Source organism: Dromiciops gliroides, chromosome 2 (assembly GCF_019393635.1).
Source record: "Dromiciops gliroides isolate mDroGli1 chromosome 2, mDroGli1.pri, whole genome shotgun sequence".
NCBI classification, from domain to species: Eukaryota; Metazoa; Chordata; class Mammalia; order Microbiotheria; family Microbiotheriidae; genus Dromiciops; species Dromiciops gliroides.
In genome coordinates, this window is record NC_057862.1 from 214,092,776 (window position 1) to 214,113,176 (window position 20,401).

Below are 20,401 nucleotides of genomic sequence, written 5' to 3' on the forward strand. Positions count from 1 at the left end.
TGCAGATAAGGAGCAGGGGACGTGGTCCTCGGTTCAGGCTCCAGAAACCGCCCGTAGCTTCAGCCCGCGAATCCTCGTAGGTGGAGCTCTGGGCAGAGCAGCTGCCGGGGCGAAGCTTGGGCGGGCTCTGAACAGAGTTTGAAATTTATCTGCCAGGCTGATGACGAACGCAGGGAGCGACGGGAGGCGGCTCAGCGCAGCCGGTCCCGGAGTTTAGCGTACCCGCGTGCGCAAGGAATCTCTAGGAAGTCCTGGACCGTCACTAGGGCGACGAACCTCCTTTTGCATCCCCAGAGCTGCCGTGCTCGCTTCCGGTCTAGCCTTGGAAACTCCAGTCCCGCCCTCCCCCCGCCTTCTCTTTCCCCTCCCCCTCTCCCTCTCTCCCTCTCTCCCTCCTTCTGAATCTTCCTACCCGGCCAGCGCCACCAGCCGCGGTGCCTGTACCTTTAAATGGCGTGGCCTCGGCGCGGCCCCTGCAGCTGTGGGATAGAAGACCCCGCGCGCCTCTATTGAGGGATGAACCAAGATGGCGGCTGCTTTGGCTCCGTAAGGGAGGAGGAAGAAGCGGCGGCGGCGGCCGAGAGGGGACCTGGCGTTGGGAAGGGCGCCCCAGGTACGACCGGGGGGGCCCTCGCTGACTCTGGAGAAGCGGCGGGCGCAGGGGCACAGGCCGGGGGCGGACACGCTCGAGAGCCGGAGAGCGCAGGGGAGCAGCGGAGCCGCCGGGGGCGGCCGCGGCGACGGGGCCCGGGTATGAGGAAGGAGAACATGGCGGCGGCCTGAGGCGGCGGCTGGAAGCGGCTTGGCGAAGGAAGGGCATGGCGGAGGCGGGAGCAGGGCAGTGACCTGCGCCCGGCGCCTCGTGGAGGCCATCCCTCCTCTTTTCCCCGTGGTGGGCAGCCAGGCCTGGACAATAGATCCGCGCAGGAGCACCAGGGCAACGCTTGCGGGGGGGGGGCGGCCGATCCAGACCCCGGCCCCCCTGGTGTCCTCCCGCCCCCGGCCTCCCGGGCCGTGACATGAGGGAGGAGGCCGTCGCGCGTGGGAGTGAAGGCCCCCAACAGGGAGGCCGCTGTGCGCGGCGCTGAGCGGAGAGGGCCCCGTCGGTCCCGGCCTCCCGCCTCCCCTCCCCCTCCCGGGGCCCGCGGGGCGTCTCCCCCACCCCCCACCCCTCACCCCCTCCCCGGGCGGTGACTGCGGGGGGTGCGGCAGGATGACTGACACCCGGAGACGGGTGAAGGTCTACACGCTCAACGAGGACCGGCAGTGGGACGACCGGGGCACCGGGCATGTGACCTCGGGCTACGTGGAGAGGCTGAAGGGCATGTCCCTGCTTGTCAGGGCGGAGAGCGACGGTGAGTGCGAGCGGGGCGGGCGGCGGCGCTGGGCTGGGCGGCGGCGCCGGGGAGACCCCCCCTCCGGCATCCTCCACCCGGAGGCAAGTTCACCTAAACAGGGAGGAGGGCGGGAGGAGCGCGTGCCCCCCCCCCCACCCGGGGGGACGCTTCGAGCCCCTTGGGGAGAAGGCGCTCTGCGGGGAAGGAAGTTAGGAGACAGGCGCCCACTGGGTGCCCCGAGACAGCCCTGGGGAAAACTTGGGGGGTGGGGGAAAGGTCTCTGGTAGGGAGCACCCGCAGGCGTAGAGCTGTGGACCTGGCGAATGCATTGCCATCACAGCCCACCCCGGATCCCAGACCCCCCCTCTTCCAGAAACGTTTCCTTTTCCTCCCTCCCGAAGCAGTCTGTGCTTGCTAACGTGTGAGAGGAGGCCGGCAGCCTCGCTCCTGCGGCCCACAGGTGTGTGAGAGCGCGCCCGCGCCTGCTGCCACATGTGGGTGGCGAGGAAGTCCAGCCAACTGGGTGCAAGCAGGCTTTTCCTTGGTTCTCAGCCTTCAATCGCTAGACCTTTGTCCCTTTTCCTACTGTGTGCCGGCCACTATTGCCGAGTGCTGATAATAGAGACCAGGCAAAAGAGAGTCTCCTGTTTACGTTGGAGGCACTGTCTTAAGCTCAGGAAATAGAGAGCAAAAGACAGTCGCCTCCTATGCTTGTTCCCAGGCACTGTGTTAAGCGTCTGGGAATATTGGAGAGGCAAAAGATAGTCACTGCCCTCTAGAAGCTCATTGTCTAATGGAGGGGTGTCTTCATTTGAGAGTGACCTTGAGAAAGTCATTGAATAATCCCTTGTGTTTACTAGTTTACCCATCTGCAAAACAGGTATGTAATTTTTACAAAGCATTAAGAGATTTATTAGCCATTTCTTACTCTTTGAAGAACTGCCGTAAATGGACTTTTGGAATACTTTATTTGGATATACTACACACTTGAACTCCAGTTTTACAACATGGATCGATAGGCTAACTTTACATTTAATAGAAAATACTACTTTGATCTCAGAGGCATATGCAGTTTACTTTTCAGAGTGTTTTATTGGTAATATTGGTTTTTGTCCAAGGAATTTACTATAAGATCTGATCTAATTTTTTCGTACTGCCCTTTTTTGTTTGTTTGTTTGTTTGTTTGTTTGTTTAAATGTATGGAGAGAAAGCATGGTATGATAGCTGACCTTGGAGTCTGGAGCACATGGGTTCCAGAGCCATCTCTGACACATACTGCCTTAATAACCCTGGATAAGGCACCTGTCTCTAAGTCCTGCTAGGCATCTCTCAAGTTTTTAAATTGCAGAATGTTTCCGGCCCACTGTGGTGGGAGACTCCTCACCCAGAATTCCTAATCATAGGTTGGGACAAAACAAGGATATATGATGGTACTTGCTGGTAAAACTTCTGTTCCCCTTTTGCTCTTTGAAAGTTTCTGGAGTACTTCAATTAATTTAGGCTTCATTGCTACTTTGCTCAATTTGAATAGTTTACACAACCAAACTATAGGTTGTTTGAATATAATGTCTGGCTTAGATTTTTTTCAAATCTTCTTTTGGTGACTACTCCTCTGCTGTCAACAATTTAATTGACTATCTGTGGTCATTGAAATCAAACTTCAAAGATGTACAGTGAAGGGTTTTTTAAACTAGAAAGTTCACTTTCTACTCAAGGTGGAATTTAAATGGTCAGGTTCTTCACACATCCTTTAAAAAATAAGCACCAAAGAGAAGACAAATGCAAGGAAAAACCACACATAAGTAAAAATAAGCATATTTAAAGAAATTGAGAAAATTAACGACACAATAGAATTGTGAGACCAATTTAATAGGAGATTGGGAAGAAACACTGAAGAAAAAAGACAGATAAGAGAGCACATGGTAGAAAACCTCAGAAAAACAATAGATATATTGAAAAACTGGTTTATGCACAGTATTCAACAATTGGATATACTGGCTCCAAAAAAATTTTGAAAAAGTCTCAGAATCAAATGATGAACGTAAGGCAATTCTTTACAAGATGACGTTTTGGGGCACTGTAATCACGAAAAATTATTAGAAAAAGAATTATGAACACTTATAAGAAATCTTAATAGAAAATTTCTCAGAAAAAGCAAAATCATACAGCAGAATCAAAGAGAATCCACTGAACAACAAGGAAGGCCCCAAGATTTCATTCTTACTTGAACTCCAAGAATACAATGATAAGGGGAAAATATTTTAAGCAGCAAGGAGAAATATAGGAAACATCACTGGGGACAACTAGGTGGTGCAGTGGATAAAGCACTGGCCCTGGATTCAGGAGGACCTGAATTCAAATACGACCTCAGACACTTGACAGTTACTAGCTGTGTGACCCTGGGCAAGTCACTTAACCTTCATTGCCCCACCAAAAAATAAAAAAGAAAGGGAAACATCAGCACCATATTGGAAAATCATGGAGAATAAGGGATGGTCAGAACAACTGGAATATAATATATCTAAAAATAAGCCAGAATTATTTGCCCAGTAAAGCTTAGATGTTGTTTAAGGTATGAATTATTAATATTTGAGAAGTATTCGGTGAAACCTGTGGCTTTTAAGGAAATCTTTACAGCCAAAAAAGGGTGTATATTTAAAACAATTCACACTTCTTAAATCAAGACAAATTAGTTGCCAATGTTATGTTTGAACCCATAATATTATTTTGGATAATCACTGTTTTCAGTAATGTACATCTGACAAAGGTTACCCCTAAGTTACAGAGAAACCTTGTTAATAAGACTGAAGAAGTTTGGTTAAAGTGTTTTTCTTTAAGTTTGATGTAAAATATATATTCTCTTTCCAGAGAATGGTTGAAGAAGAGACAAATCTAAACAATTTTATAATGTTAAATAATGAATGGATTAAAATCCAATAAAATGAAGTCACAGAATGGATTAAAAAGAAGAATCCAACAATGTTTTTGTTAATTGGAAACAGTTAATCCAGAAAAGTCCAGAATCTGTAAAGAACTGATAACATATTTCTATAAGACTACACATTCCTGAATGTGGCAAGATAATTTTTGAAGATCAAAATACAGGCTGGTTAACTACATGAAAAAATTCTTAAATTCTAATTATCAGAGAGATGCAGCTCTTTAAATGGTCTTGGAACACTACCTTTCATCCACTATAATAGCAAAGAATATTTGATTTGTTGGGTGGGTTGTGGGGAAATGGGCACCCTCATTTTGAGGCCTGCAGACTGGCACAGGCATTTTAGAGATGTAATATGCAAGTATACAGTAAGAGTCGAGGTTGTTTATTTTGAGCTAATGATTCCATTGATAGGGCTCTTTCCTAAAAACAAAAAAAAGAAAGTTTCCATGACTGCTTTGTTTTGGATATCAAAAATTGGAAGCATCCTGTATGTCCAGTAAATAGAGAATAACTGGATACTTTTTGGTATGTTAATGTAATGAAATTTAATGGTGTTAGAACTATATATGAAGCATATTGGGACAAGTTGTTTGTTCTCTAAGAGAACTATGATATCTGAATGATGACTTGATGACTTGGACTGATTTGGATTTAGTGAGGGAGGGCTGTGCAAGGTCACCAATTTCACTCTCTCCTCCAGAGCCATCAGAGTTCAGTGGATATATATCAGGTCCAACTAGAGCTGGCCCAGGATGTTTAAGGCAGTTGGGGTTAAGTGATTTGCCCAAGGTCACACAGCTAGTGCCTGAGGTGAGATTTGAACTAAGGTCCTCCCAACTTCAGGGCCATTGCTCTATCCTCTGCACCACCTTGCTGCCCACTGGGACAGGTAGTTGTTACTTGTATTAAAGCAATGCATAATGAGATTAGTACCATAATATTATATATGTTGACTACAGTTAGGTATATAAAACAAAGTCCATGATTATTGAATTTCAAAAGGATTTGGAAGTAGGGACAATGAATGGAAACATTGTTTAATTGGTTCTACTTTGTTTAATAGTAAGAGTTTTTATGTAAGATCCTGATTTTTGTGTGTTTGTTTTTCTTGAACAATTTCTAAGTTTATGATAATTTTAAAAAAAATCTTGAAAGTTAAATGATTAGATTGTGTTCCATGACATAAGAACATAATTTTAAATTAAATGTTACTTTAGAATTGTATCTTTATGGGTATTCTCTCAACCAGTGCAGATTGCAACCTATCCATGCCTACTCAGTGACTCTTGCCCTGTGGAGGAGTTAAAGGAAACCATATAGATATTCTATATGCCTGGAGGCCTTCCCCTAGATCTCTTGTTGCAAGGATACCAATTTTCCCCCTGTAATACAAGTTTCTGGTGACATCCTTTATACGTGTTCTCTTGCTCTCCAAAGGTTTTTACCACTGTTATAAAAGATGCACAGTTGTAAGGATTTAGAACTGGAAGAGACCTCAGAAGTTATCTAGTCTAATCCTCTCATTTTATGGAAGGATTCCCTACAGATAGATAATCCCTGTCATTTAGATACTTCTGTTTGATGAAGTCAATAATCTGATGGTATTAAAGCACAAAAGTTGCAAAACCTTTTTTTTTTTTTAATGTGCTTCATAGTCATTCAAAAGAGTTCATCCTTCTTGTCCACCTGGGAAAAATTACCTAGATATAAAGAGTGCAGGTTGTCCTGTGGAGGGTAACATAGATCTTGGACGAGCACTGTAAATGAACAATGGACTAAGTCCAGAGTTGTACAGGATGAGCAGAGTAGGTGAAATTGCCTTTGGGAAATTGCTCAGTGCTTTAACTGTTTCCCTTCCCCCATCATTTTCCCCTCCCCCAGCTTCTCTGAAACAATGGCCATCGTTTGTACCTTATAGTTTGGAAATAGTTTCCTTCTATATGTCTTGTTACATTGTGTTTTATAGTTAACAGCTAAATTTTTAGTTATTTTTCTTTGTGTAACTTGCATTGAAACCAAATGATTGTACATTTCACATAAGATTAGTATATCCCTCAACTAGGAATTGTCCATAACACCCTCTCTCCACACCTCCCCCCTTATAAATGTGTCGGTTATTTTAATTGAAAACGGGCATTTTAAGAGCCATTTAGATAGATTACAACCATTTCATGCCTTTGTGAGCAATACTTCGTGTACTTCCTGAACTTTATAAAATGGTAGACTTTTTTATTCAGGATTCATTATTCCTTTATTCTTTAGGGGGGGGGCGGAGTATTGAAAAGCATCTGTTGATTTTTTTTTTTTTTTTTTAGTGAGGCAATTGGGGTTAAGTGACTTGCCTAGGGTCACACAGCTAGTAAGTGTTAAGTGTCTGAGGCCGGATTTGAACTCAGGTACTCCTGACTCCAGGGCCGGTGCTCTATCCACTGTGCCATCTAGCTGCCCCATCTGTTGATATTTTAAGCCTTTACTTTGTCTCTCTTTGTAGATAATTTATAGTGAAGTCTACATTACATGCTAGTTGTCTACCTTCATTTGCTACCATACACAAGTTCAGAAGTGGGTTGGGGGTCTTTAAAAGCAGTTTTTAAAGCTCAAACAAATGTGAATATGAAGAATAAAAATAAATGGTCATAACGCTAGCTCAGTACAAGGCATTAGTAGTTATCTAATTCAAATATATTATACTTTAGTTCAGGAAAATATCTAAATTCTCTTCCTCATTTATCTTCAGTGTTCAGTAATTCTTGGAAATCTTTAGGAAACAGATACTGGGAGCCAAGAATCAGTGGAAGAAGCAAGATGCAATTTTTTTTTTTAAGTTTAAAGGTTTTTTGACGTCTTGCAAATGAGTAAAAAAAAAGTTCCTGCAGACAAGCAGTATGAACGCTTCTCATTTTTATAGATGAGAAAACTGATGCCCACACAAGTAATATATCAGCTAAGTTCAAATGACTTATATTGGAGCCCTAGCTAAAAACTAGTCTTCTGACTCCCAGGGCAATGCCATGGTATAATACAAAGCCAAACATGAATTATTATGTGTTAATACTGTTTTGGATTGTTTGTGATACTACTACAACTTCTCTTTGTAACAGGGATAATTGATAATTTGATCCTTAATCGAGGAAAAAACAAAACATTTGTAAAACCCCTTAAAGCTGCTGACTGTAATATATATAAATAGAAAATTGCCAGTATTAGTTATTGTAATCATAGAATTATTAGTAATGGACCACACTGTCATTGTTTAGCTTTTTTTACTCAAAAAACTTGTGTAGTTACCTTCTAGTTTTAAAAAATTTTATTGAATTTCCATAAAATGAAATAAAAAATAAAATGGGGGGGCGGGGCAATGGGGGTTAAGTGACCTATAATCCTATATGTTATATAGGGTAGTTTGAAGAGGGAGCAAGCCCTTTACAGCTGGGGTATATCAGGGAAGGATTCATTGAGGTTGTGACATCTAATTTGAACCTTGAAGAAAGATAATGATTCCAGAAAGTGGAGATGAAGAGAGGTAATGCATTTTAGGCATATGGGGGACAACTTATGTGAACTGAATGTTGAATCTGGGGAATGGGGGATTATTAATCCAGCATGGCAAGGAACACAGGGTACTGAAAGGGAATATTGAGAAATAAGGCTAGAAGAGTAGGTTAGAAACATTGTGGAGAACTTTAAATGTTATGCTCAATATTTCATATTATATCCTATCCTTTCCTGTTAACTCAGGCCTCTTGTGTAGCCCCCATACATACCTTGTTACCCTCCTGCTTCCATACATTATTTTATGCTCTGTACCTAAAATGGTCTCCATTTATTGAATTCCTCTTACCTATCCAATTTAAGTGCAACCTCCCCTGTGAGTCCTTCCTTCATCTTCCTCCCCAAAACATTTCCTACCTCCTGTGTACTTCTCTGGTATTTTATGAATTTTTTTATTGCTGTTTATTTTTCTAACTTTTCTGAACATATCTCCACACACACATGTATCCTTTCCTTGTAATAGGGTTGTTGTTGTTTTTTGGTGGAGCAATGGGGGTTTAGTGACTTGCCCAGGGTCACACAGCCAGTAAGTGTCAAGTGTCTGAGGCCGGATTTGAACTCAGGAACTCCTGAATCCAGGGCTGGTGCATTATCCACTGTGCCACCTAGCCGGCCCCCTCCTTGTAATAGTTTTGAAAATAGAAATAGCAGTTCAGTAAAACCTTTATGTCTGAGGGTATATGCAGTATTGTGCACCTGAAGTCACCCATTTTTGCAATAAAGGAAATGAGAGATGTTCTTAAATCTTTGTGGCTAAGCTTGGTCACTTTAATCATAGCCATTATAGTTTTTAAAAATTGTTTCTTATTATATTGTTTTTGTTTTTCTAGTTATAATATATTCATGTTAGGCAAGTATAAAAAAATACAAAAGCAGAAAAAAGCCTTTAAAAAAGCTAAAAGCATAGTTTTCCCCCTTTGCTTCTTGCTTTGATATAGTGACTTTATGAATAACATTTAATTTGTTTTTAGGTTGCCTAAACCATCTAGATACATATAATGAAAGTAAACAGTGCTAATAACAAATAATTGGATGTGAATTGTTTGTACCCTTATTCAGACTAAATTGATAAAGTTAAATTTTGTTTTGAGGAGCACTTTTGTAATTGTAGTGATTAAAGGTGTGGAGTATTGTGTATTTCAGAGTTGTCTTGATTTTTAATATCTACCCTAAAGTACCTGTGGTAACTACACCCATGGCTGAAACCAGTTATTCCTCCTGTGACAGGCCAAGAAGTAGACAGTTTTCCTTGCTTAGATATGGAAGCTGTTTTAACACTGGCCTTGTTTAGTCACAGTGTACCAAAAGTACTATGCTGGATGGCTCAAACGTATAAAAATTACATATCTCCACATGGGCTACCTCAGATGAAAGCAGATAAATGTTAACTTATTCTACTTCCCTAAACAAAAAAGACAACAGAAATAGACATATTAAAATAGAAGTAACATAAATCATAAACAAAAACTATTTGTGGCACAACATGGATGGCAAATAGCCTGCTGTGTATATTTTAGAATGAGGCAAACCTTGGAAGGCTAGTAAAGTCTCCCCTCATATGTCAGCCTTATCTCCTGGTTTCTGATGTCTCTAGTGTGAGACTCTTCTCAGTAATTACATTGTTAGTATGGTGTCTTGGGGGGGGGGTGAGGCAATTGGTGTTAAGTGACTTGCCCAAGGTCACACAGCTAGTTAAGTGTCAAGTGTCTGAGGCCAGATTTGAACTCAGGTCAGTCTTTGCAAATGGAACAAGCTTTCTATAGAAGTGTTCAGCATCTCATAATATAACACAAATATGTACATGGACCAACCCAATCTTAGAAGATTGCATTGATTGCCGATCCTTTTTTTGCCAGTGGCAAAAATTTGGTATGCTTGTTGTCACTGTTGGCAGTCTCAGCCCAGTAGTCTCATTTCATTAAAAAAAAGTTTTTTTAATTTTGAATTTAAACACCAAAACAAAGCATATTTACACATATACTGCAGAGTATAAGAAAGTTGTATATGAAACCATTTATGTCCCTCTCATACCCCTTGGGGAGGGGGTGTTTCCCTGCCCTTAAATTTCACACATTGTTTTCAAAACCATCCTGCTTGTTTACTTATTTCAGAATGGCATTCTCTTGTCTTCTATGAAATTTTTTTTTTTGAATGCTTCACTAGTCCCTGTTTCTTTGGGATCAATTGAGGTCTCTTGTCTCCCAAACACACTTCCAACTAAAATCAGAAGGGGTCTAGGGTGGGGAAACTTGCCACAAATAAGCAGTCAACCAAAAATAGATCCCCACACATTAAAATGTCTGTGTCTGGAGACCTCTCTGTCAAGAGGTAGAGAACATACTTTATCATAGGTTCTCTGGACACATGCTTGGCCATTATTACATTGATCAGCATGTTGCTTGCATATATAAATTCTTTTTTAAATCATGGTTTTGAGGTACTTTGAGGTACTTTGAGTCTTCAAGTATTTTTCCTTGTCTTCTTTTCCAGATTGGTTTCCTTTTGTGTTTAATCTTTTAATTTTGTTGTAATATTTCTTGCTATCTCATGTAGTCATTAATTTGGGGTTTTTTTGTTTTTTGTTATTTTCCTTGTAGGTTTCAAGGAGTCATTTATTTGGGAATTATTTACTACTTTCTCTTCCAATCTAATCTTGGTTGGTGTTTTCTTTGATTTACTCATCTCTCCAAATTTAGTTTTCTGATTTGGGGCCTTAGACTAGGTCCAGGTTCAACATCCTGCTGCAATTTTGAATAGGATGGTTAGCACTGTTTGATCTCATCTTGGCTGGGTTTCCACACTGATCACTACTTCCCAGGCTCTTCCTCTTCTTCCCTATCTTTGATGCTTAGAGGTCTGGATACTTCTTATAGCATCTCACAATAGAATTCAAGAGACATTGGAGCCCGGGGCACCAAGTTTGGCCTACTGTGCCACTAATTACCCTGAGGCCTTGGTGGGGAAAAGGTGCTCCACTCTTGCTTGCTGCCAATGGCCAGAGAGTATTGCAATCTACATGTTTTTGGCCCTCTTCCATATTGTCTGTGGGTTTTTTACCAGTTTTTTGTTCATTTTTGAATGGAAAGAAGTCAGTTACTGTTTTCTTGTACTTGATCATTAGTCAGGAATCTCAGATTTTTGTAGCAGATATAGAGGAGCATGGTGAGCCTGGCTTTGTGCAGGCAGCCATCTTGGCTGGAAGTCTCTTTCGTTTTAAAATAAAAAAAACTGATTTTTGTTCATAAACTTTGGAAATGAAGAACTTTTCCAATAGACATAATACATCATTGAAGAAATTTCTTAGTGTGTTTTCAGTATTCTCTCTATTCTGGGGTCATCTGCTCTTTTTTTCCTCAACACTATGTTGAGTACTTGAGACACCCTCCAAGATGACCTCAAAGCTCTTTTTTTTTTTCTTTTTGGTATTTTTTTTCCAGGGCAATGAGGGTTAAGTGACTTGCCCAGGGTCACACAGCTAGTAAGTGTCAAGTGTCTGGGGCTGGATTTGAACTCAGGTCCTCCTGAATCCAAGGCCAGTGCTTTATCCACCGTGCCACCTAGCTGCCCCTCAAAGCTCTTATGACATTTTTGTAAGCAATGAAGAAAAGACTGTCTCTCCTTGTTGGATAATTCACCTCCTTGCACAGTTACAAACTTCATGTTAGTCTTTTGTGCCATAGCCTGCTCAGACAGTTTTGTGTAATACACCAGGTCCATCACTGTCTCCAGAGTAAGTGCTGGTGGCAGTGGCAGACAAACTCTGGAGCAGCATTATTGGACCACATTTTTTATTTTATATTGGCATAGTAATAGTCAATTAAAATCATGTATAACAACCTAATTTAGCTTTTCCCCATTCAGTAGGTACTCACCTTGTTTCCACTTATTTGATACTACCAAAAATGCTGCTATGAACATTTTAGTATATATGGGATCTGTGGGTTTTTTTCTCTGCCTTGACATATATGTTCAAACCCCAAGTCAGTGGAATCCCCAGGTGAGAAGGTATGGATGTGTTACTTTCTTTCCATGATACCTAATTGGTTTTCAGAATGATTGGACCAATAACATAGTTCCAACAGTGTATTAATGTGCCTCTCTTCCTATAGCTCTTCCAACATCTATTTCATTTTTTATTATCTTTGCCTCTTTGCTCTGGGTATGGGATGAAACCTCAAATTATTTTGATTTGTACTTCTCTTGGTGTCTTTTTTTTTTAAACATCATCATAGTTTTCCCCAGGATTCTTACTACTACCACCTCTCTTGAAGAGAACTATCCCAAATAAAGTATAAAAGATGTGCAGTGTACAATACCTGTGGAGTGGTTTGGGGATGTCCTTTCATATATCTTTATTCTTTCCATTTCTCTGTCATTTGAGATATTTTTTTGCAAGGTTATAGTTTGCAGTTCTCCTTTTCATATCTTTTATCTACTTGGAAAGGGCTCTTAATCTTGTTTGTTAATTTCCTGTACATCTTGTATATCGGTGCTTTATCAAGGATATTTGATGTAGTTTGCCATATCCTAGTGCTACTTTATTTCTTGTTGCTTTGGGGTGGGGATGGGAGCAGGGCAATGAGGGTTAAATGACTTGCCCAGGGTCACACAGCTCGTAAGTGTCAAGTGTCTGAGGCTGGATTTGAACTCAGATCCTCCTGAATCCAAGGCCAGTGCTTTATCCACTGCACCACCTAGCTGCCCCCTTGTTGCATATTTTTTATGCACATAGCCTTATGCAAGGTTTTAAGTAGAGGACCTAGAGATTCCTTTTCTTTTTTCTTACTGAAAGTAACTTTCTATATTCCCTTGCTAGTAATTACTAAGAAGTACTTTTTTATGAATTTGATTATGAAATGCTTCTATAATTATAAAATGATGGAATGAGGTCTACATGTAAGTGGAATTTCCAGGTAATTAAAGCTTATTCTTTATATGCAGAGGGGTTAAAAAAAAAATTCAAGACTGATGGAAGTTTTTCTAATTTGGCCAAAACTTGTAAGTTTTGTGTCATCTTGAATGTTTGGCTCGATCACCTAGTGATGGGTCATATGTTTTCTTCCTTTTGGTGTCTTTATCATCATTCTTGGCCTTGCTGAAGAAACATACACTGTCAACATTGAAGTAGTCTGCTTTCAGTTTGCAGAAAAGGGGATATGGGTAGGAAGATGGAGGTGAAGAAAAACTTAAGTGGTGGATTCAGGTCCATTGGAGATCTGCTAATGACTTCAGTCCAGTAGATGTAAGAAGAAGGTGGACTGGGGAGAAATTAAACTCTTTTCCCCTTCTGTCAGTTTTCATAGAAACCTGAAAATTAGTGAAGTGGTTCTTTCTCTCATTCTTAAATCTCTGAAATTAACTGTCTTTGAAGAAGCATAGCTCCTGCAAGCAGAATAATTATAGCTGGGCCTTTCTGTTGGTAGCCTTGACAAAAATCATGGAGCCATCCAGTATGGTTATGTTGAAGAAATTGGATCCTTCTCTACCTATCCTACTGTCACCTTGAGAAACTGCTAATGTATCTACACATATCATAAGCAAGAAATCTCACTGGGAACAGGCATGTTTAGTTGCATGGTTTCCTTCAAAATCTGTAGGTCATGGTTTTCCTTTCCAATAATACTGACATGTGGGCAGCTAGGTGGTGCAATAGATAAAGCACCAGCCCTGGATTCAGGAGAACCTGAGTTCAAATCCAGCCTTGGACACTTGACACTAGCTGTGTGACCTTGGGCAAGTCAGTTAACCCTCATTGTCCTGCCCCCCAAAAGGTAAGTTGGCTTCATTTAGGAGGAAGCTAGGTGGCGCCAGTGGATAAAGCACCAGCCCTGGATTCAGAAGGACCTGAGTTCAAATCCGACCTCAAACACTTGACACTTATTATCTGTGTGACCCTGAGCAAGTCACTCAGCTCTCATTGCCCCACAAAAACAAACAAAACCAAACCCCAATAATCCTGATGTAACACCACTAGACAATTTCAGAACAGCTGCAAAAAGGATAATCATTTCAAAATTAATTGCTAATTGTCCTTTGACATCTAGGGAGCTGAAAATGGAACACCAACAGTAACTTTTTGAAGCAGCTGTTAAGTGAGGTGTATAAGTCTTTCTTGCAAATCTAAGTCCAAGTGACATGCAGCTTTAGGCTCTACTTCCTTAGGTTGCTGACCTTTGATTTATAGCAGATGTGAGAATGCTGAGGAAAGAATCTGAATTGACTGCTCTAGGACAGCTGTGCTCTTAACTTTTTTAAAAGATAGTTTGAGGGGCAGCTAGGTGGTGCAGTGGATAGAGCACCAGCCCTGGAGTCAGGAGTACCTGAGTTTAAATCCGGCCTCAGACACTTAACACTTACTAGCTGTGTGACCCTGGGCAAATCACTTAACCCCAATTGCCTCACTAAATATATATATAGTTTGACCTAGGTGTATTATCCCATTCTCCCCTTTACTAAACTTTTTGAGGACAGAAATCATTTCTTAAATAGGTGATCCCTAATTTTAAGCTGTAGGCCAAAAGTTTCTAAGTTGAAACACATTTCTCCATCGAAACAAATCTTCGGTAGTAATCAGACTAATCTACAAAAGCTGTCTAATCTCTAATGAAGCTGAAATACAGTTGAAAGCCAAGAAAAAATCGATGTTGTTGCATGCAATACTAAAAAAAAAATCTACTAAATATTTTTCCATCTTGAATAAATGAAGAGCTAATTGGAGTTTTGTGGAGTTTGAATGGGTTTCTATATACTTTCAGGGATTTTAAAGATTAATACTGGTTCATTATGTCTTATTTAGAAAATTAAGGCTTTCCTTTACTTATATTACTAGTACCAGTAGTATATTGACTAGATTCTTTTAAGGACCATGCTTTAAACCCAAATAACTCTGGCTCTCATTGATTGACCAACTATAGGTTCCAGCCTGAGCCTATTTTGGCCAGAAACCCTGAGGATGCCTCCCCCCCCCCCAAAAAAAAATTATTTATTGATTGGTTGGTTTTTGGCAAAGTAAAAGACCATTTTTTGCCTCGTTTCTTACCTAGCCTTAAGCTGTCCTCTAATTCCTGGAATGCACTACTTCTTCAACTTTGCTTCTTAGAATGCATAGAACTCTTCAAGGGTTAGCTCATGTGCTAGATTGTAGGGAAGCCTTTCCTTATTTCTCTAGTTGCTAGTACTACTTTTCCTTTAAATTTTCATCTATAATTGTGACTTTAGAGTGCTGAAAGGGCATTTTTTTGTGTGAGGCAGTGGAGGTCGTGACTTGCCCAGGGCCATACAGCTAGTAAGTGTCAAGTGTCTGTGGTTGGATTTGAAGTCTGGTGCTCTGTCCACTACATGGGCATTGCCTCAAGCTCAAATACCTATGATCATAGATTTAGAGCTGAAAGGGATCTTAGAGCTCATCAAGTCTAAATACTCTCATTTTACAGATTAGGGAACTGAGATTTAGAGAAATTGAATGATTTGCCCATGGTCATAACTAGTTATCATCAGAAGCTGGATTTGAACCCAGGTCTGTCTGATGTACACATTTTATGCTGCCTCAAAATATTTAGTTGTTTGGGGAGTAGGGGACAGTCCTAAAGCACCTGAGCAAAAATTGTAAAGGAAGAAGAGAAAATAAATGTATCTAAGAAAAAAGAGTACTTAACTAGGACTCACTTATGTGAGCATCAAAAGACCAAAAGATGTGGAATGTTTATTTAGAACATTTAGAGCCTATGTGGAGGGAAAACATAGAATATATTTGTCCTCTTTGTAGAGAAAGACTTTGGGTCACTATTTTTTCATGTTTAAACAAGTTGAGGGAAGGAGGCATACAAGAGAGAAATAGCTTTGAAATGAGGAAGCAGTGTCATTAATGAACATTTGTAAAATAGGGAATTTTTGTACTTCTGTATCCCCAATAGCATTGATTACATTACTAATCTTAGTAGATACATAATAAATCTGAGAAACTGGGTTTTTTGTTTTTTAGTTAATTTAATTTGTAACTGTTAAGATCAAGAACATTTTTTCCTGTGTATATTGATTATTTAGAATGGGTTAAAGTTAAAGCAGTAAACTTTAGATGCTTTTTCTGGGAACAGATTTTAAAAATGGATGTCTATAACATATGCAGTAAAAGAAAATTTGTAAAGAATAGAATACTTTGGATTGGTAAAGTCTTTTTCTGAAAAAGACCTAGATCTTTTGATGTGAGTTTAATTCAGTTCAGCAAACATTACTTAAATGTCTACCATATGCAAGTGGTACAAAGGTAGTCACGCAGGCCTACACCTCAAGGTGTTTGTAGTCTTATGGGTAAGATGTGAGCAAATAATCAAATCATAGTTCCTGCCCTCAAGGATTTTAAATTATTTTTATTGAGGGAATATGATGTGTAAACAGAGGGGGCCATGTGTGTACATGTGTACAGATATGATTTTTTTCCCTTTAAAATGTTTTAATTGATAATACCTTTACATGTCACTTACCAATGACTTGGTTCCCCCCTCAGAATTCCCTTGCAACAGATAAGTAAAGAAAAACAGGGGGCCATCTAGGTAGCACAGTGGATAAAGCACAGACCCTGGATTCAGGAAGACCTGAATTCAAATCCGGCTTCAGACATTACTTGACACTTAGTGGCTGTGTGATCCTGGGCAAGTCACTTACCCTCATTGCCCCGCCCGCCCCCCCCCCAAAAAAAAAAGAAAAGAAAAACAAGGGCCTCATAAGGGTGAGCTATATCTGAAATAATGCTTCACATATATTCACACCTATAGCCTACTCCCTTTCTGCTGAGTCTTGGCATGTATGCTTCACCATCAGAACTCTGAAGTCACAATTAATAGATTATAATTTGAAGGAAAAATACTACTAGCAACTAGAGAAATAAGGAACGGTTTCCCTAGAATGTAGCACGTGAGCTCACTCTTGAAGGGATCTTTGGTTTCTAAGAAGCAAAGTTCAAGTAGTAGTTGATTCCAGTGATAGAGGACAGCTTTGTAAAAGTGTGGAGATGAAAGATGAAATGTCAAATTCAGGGGAAAGTAAATGGGCAGATTTTGACTGGAACATAGAATGCTTGAAGAGGAATAATGGGAAGTAAGCCAAGAAAGGTGGGAGAGAGTTAGTTTGTGAATGGTTTCAAGTGCCAAACTAGGAGATTTAATGTTTTATCCTAAAGATCTACTGAAGTTTCTGGGAAGGGTAAGTAATATGGTCAGCTCTCTGCTTTAGGAAAATTATTGTACTTAAGCACATAGAGGTCAAACAGAATATTGATTGAGAGATTCAAGATGGGGAGGGACTCAACCTCTAGCTGGGAGACCAGGAATGTAATAGAGCTCAGGTTGTACCTGAGCTATCCAAAGGAAGAGAAGAACACCTAAACAGAGATGGATGGGGAGAAATCCATTTTAGCATTGGAGAAGTCACCATGACAGAAGAGGGTTTAAACAAGATCAGAAATCAGGAGTTGGACTGTATGCATAAAGAGGAGGAAATATCTGATATAGCTGAAAAGGGAAAGTTAGGTAGAAGCCAGGTTTTGGAGGACTGACAGGTGTAGGTATTATAGTCAGTGGCAATGGAGGGTTTTTTTAGTAGAGCATGAACCAGTCAAACCTTTATATTTGGAAAATTAGTTTGCTTTGTAATGATAGATGGGAAATCTATGAGACTTAACTAGGAAAGTCAAAAAAGTGGTGGTGAGAGATTGACCTGATTAGGTAACATTTGGAATGGAAAAGTTGACACAGGGACATGGTAGTGTACAATAAAAAGAGCATTGGCTTTTTTGGAGTAGAATGACCTGGATTCAAATCCTCCTGCCTTTCACCGTTTTTATGACCTTAGATAAATTACCTAACCTCTTTGGGCTTCACTTTCCTCATATGAAAAAAAAAAGTTAGAGTAAATGATCTTTGAGATCTTTTAGATCTAAAGTTAAAATTCCTCAGATTTGAGAGATGCTGTAGAATTCGTAACAAGGGCTATGGGCAACCAATTCAATGTATGAGTTGGAAAGGCATTTGTGTCTAGTTCCAAAAATCTGTCTCCAGTACCAAACTCACTCTTTTCCCTTCATATACTTTGCTGTCCAGCCAAACTGGCCTCTTTGTTGTTCCTCATACACAACATTATTATATCTACCACTTTCATACCTCTACTTGCTGTTCCAGTTCCCTTTAAGTCTGAACTCGTGTCACCTCCCTTTAAGGATCTTTTCTTCTGCCTCCCATTTGTTATTGCCTCTCCTTATTCTCCCATCGTTGTGTATTTGTATCCTCAGGTCCTCAGCATAGTGCCTTGAACTTAGTAGCACTCAACACACACACTCATAGAGTGAGTTGTGCAACTGTGGGCAAGTAATTTAATGTCTTTGGGCCTCGATTTTCCCATCTATAAAATGAGGGGATTGGATTAGATGACCTATAAAATTTCTTCCTGTTTTAAGAGTGTGATTCTTTTTACAATTCTGTTTAAAGCGGGTGTCATATTTCACTTCTAGAAAGTAAAAGCCATAAAGGGCCTGTGCTTATCTAAACTCTCTCCCCCAGTACCTAGCAGAGTGCTTGGCTCAGGCTTAGTGTTTAATTAATGTTTGTTGAGGACCAGCAGATGCTGGTATAGACAAATTGAAATGTTATATGTAGAAAAATTTACAATCTCTGTTCTAATAGTACTCTGTGGGAAACTTATATTTTATATGATCCATTACATATTCTTAGTTGATTTTATAGCTGCCATATAACTTCAGTTTTAAAATTGTTATAGTCAGGTATTAGCCAACCAAGTTTGTTTGTCTTAAAATCTGATGTTCTGTTTCTCCTGTTCAAGGGTGACAAAATTTTAATTTAGTATAATGAAGCAACTTCAAGACTGATAAATTGTACATTTAATTTTATAAAATAGTTTATGTGCACCAATCCTGTGATGTTGAGAATACTTAGATTTCAAGGAAAAATTGCTCTTCTGGTCTTTCATCATTTTTCAAATGCTGCAATTTTCAATGCACTGTGCTGTTAATGACTTATTTTGCAATCTTACAAACTTGTTGAGTCCTTGTATTGAAATTGATCTCCTGCCCATGACAGTTGTATACTATAACAGATTCAGAAATTTTCTATTCAGAAATTAATTAGTACTGAGCCTGGGGAAAATCCTGAGTATTAATAGAAATTATTCCGACTATATACATTTCTGTTCAGTGTCAATTCCATTTGTTTTTGACACCCCCTCACCCTCCACCCATTGTAGGTTTAGATAGTGTATTTCAGCTAAAGGGGGAGAAATCCACTTTAGTTCATTGCAGAGAGAGAGAAAATTTCTCTAACTTCACTAAACTTGATTGTTACTGTTTCTTTGATTGAATGCAGAAAACATTCTCACCTTCAAACTAGGAGAATATTTTTAAGTAGTTTTGTATAGTGTCTTTTTTTATGTGTGAGGCATTTGGGGTTAAGTGACTTGCCCAGGGTCACACAGCTAGTAATTGTCAAGTGTCTAAGGCCAGATTTGAATTCAGGTCCTCCTGACTCCAGGGCCAGTGCTCTATCCACTGCGCCACCTAGCTGCCCTGTATAGTGTCTTTATTGATCCTTATGAAAATAAGACAATTGGCATATCCCTGAACTCTATCATTATTAGGGGGGTGGCATTGAGGGTTAAGTGACTTGCCCAAGGTCACACAACTAGTAAGTGTTAAATGTCTGAGGTGACATTTGAACTCAGGTCCTCCTGAATCTAGGGCTGGTGCTTAATTCACTGTGCCACCTAGCTGCCCATTTCCCTGAACTCTAAATACTGTTAAGCTATCCCCAAACACTTAGGAAGCATTGTGCTAGGCACTGGGGATACAAATACAAAAATGAGATAGTCCCTGCTCTTAAGTGGCTTACATTCTATTCAGTGGATAGAAATTATTCAGATTAGTAAATACAGGTTATTTACAAAATTAATGTACTATGAAGAGGAAGCAAAAACAAGGAATCAGGAGAAAAGTGGCGAGCTTTATCTTAAAGGGAGTTGGGGGGGGGTGACCAAGAGTCAGATGATAAGGAAAGGGCCTTTCATGCATGGGAGATAGAAGCAGGTTAATTTGTTGGGATTACGTGTAATGTATAATCAGCCTTAAGAGATAAATTGATTGGAGCCAGATTGTGAGGTGCTTTAAATATCAAAAGAGTTTGATTTGGGCAGCTAGGTGGCGCAGTCCGGCCTCAAACACTTGACACTTACTAGCTGTGTGACCATGGGCAAGTCATTTAACCCCAATTGCCTCACTTAAAAATTAAAAAAAAAAAAAAAAAGGAGTTTGATTTGATCCTAAGGTCTATGAGAAGCCACTGTAGCTTCTTGAAACAGGAGTAATTAGACCTGTGTTTTAGGCATAGTAATATCAATGCATAGAATGGAATTTAGAGGGAAAAACAATGTATGGAAGCCAGTTAGGAGACTATTGCTATAATCCAGGCTAAAGATGATGAGGCCATGTACTAGGTTGGTGACCATATGAGTGAAAGGCAAGGGGGGGAGGAAAAGAAGAAATAATAAGCATTCATATAAGGTTTACTAT

At 40.1% G+C, this 20,401-nt stretch overlaps 1 protein-coding gene across 2 annotated transcripts in view; it reads left to right on the plus strand.

Annotated features, from left to right (window-relative positions):
* The first annotated feature begins 1,075 nt into the window (after window positions 1–1,075).
* Window positions 1,076–20,401, plus strand: part of PPP4R3A (protein phosphatase 4 regulatory subunit 3A) — a 68,183-nt gene continuing 48,857 nt past the window's right edge. For both annotated transcript variants that reach the window (XM_043983984.1, XM_043983985.1), the window contains exon 1: window positions 1,076–1,355. In XM_043983984.1, coding sequence (XP_043839919.1) covers window positions 1,214–1,355 — 142 coding nt within the window. In that variant the 5' untranslated portion in view covers window positions 1,076–1,213. The remainder of the gene's footprint in view (window positions 1,356–20,401) is intronic.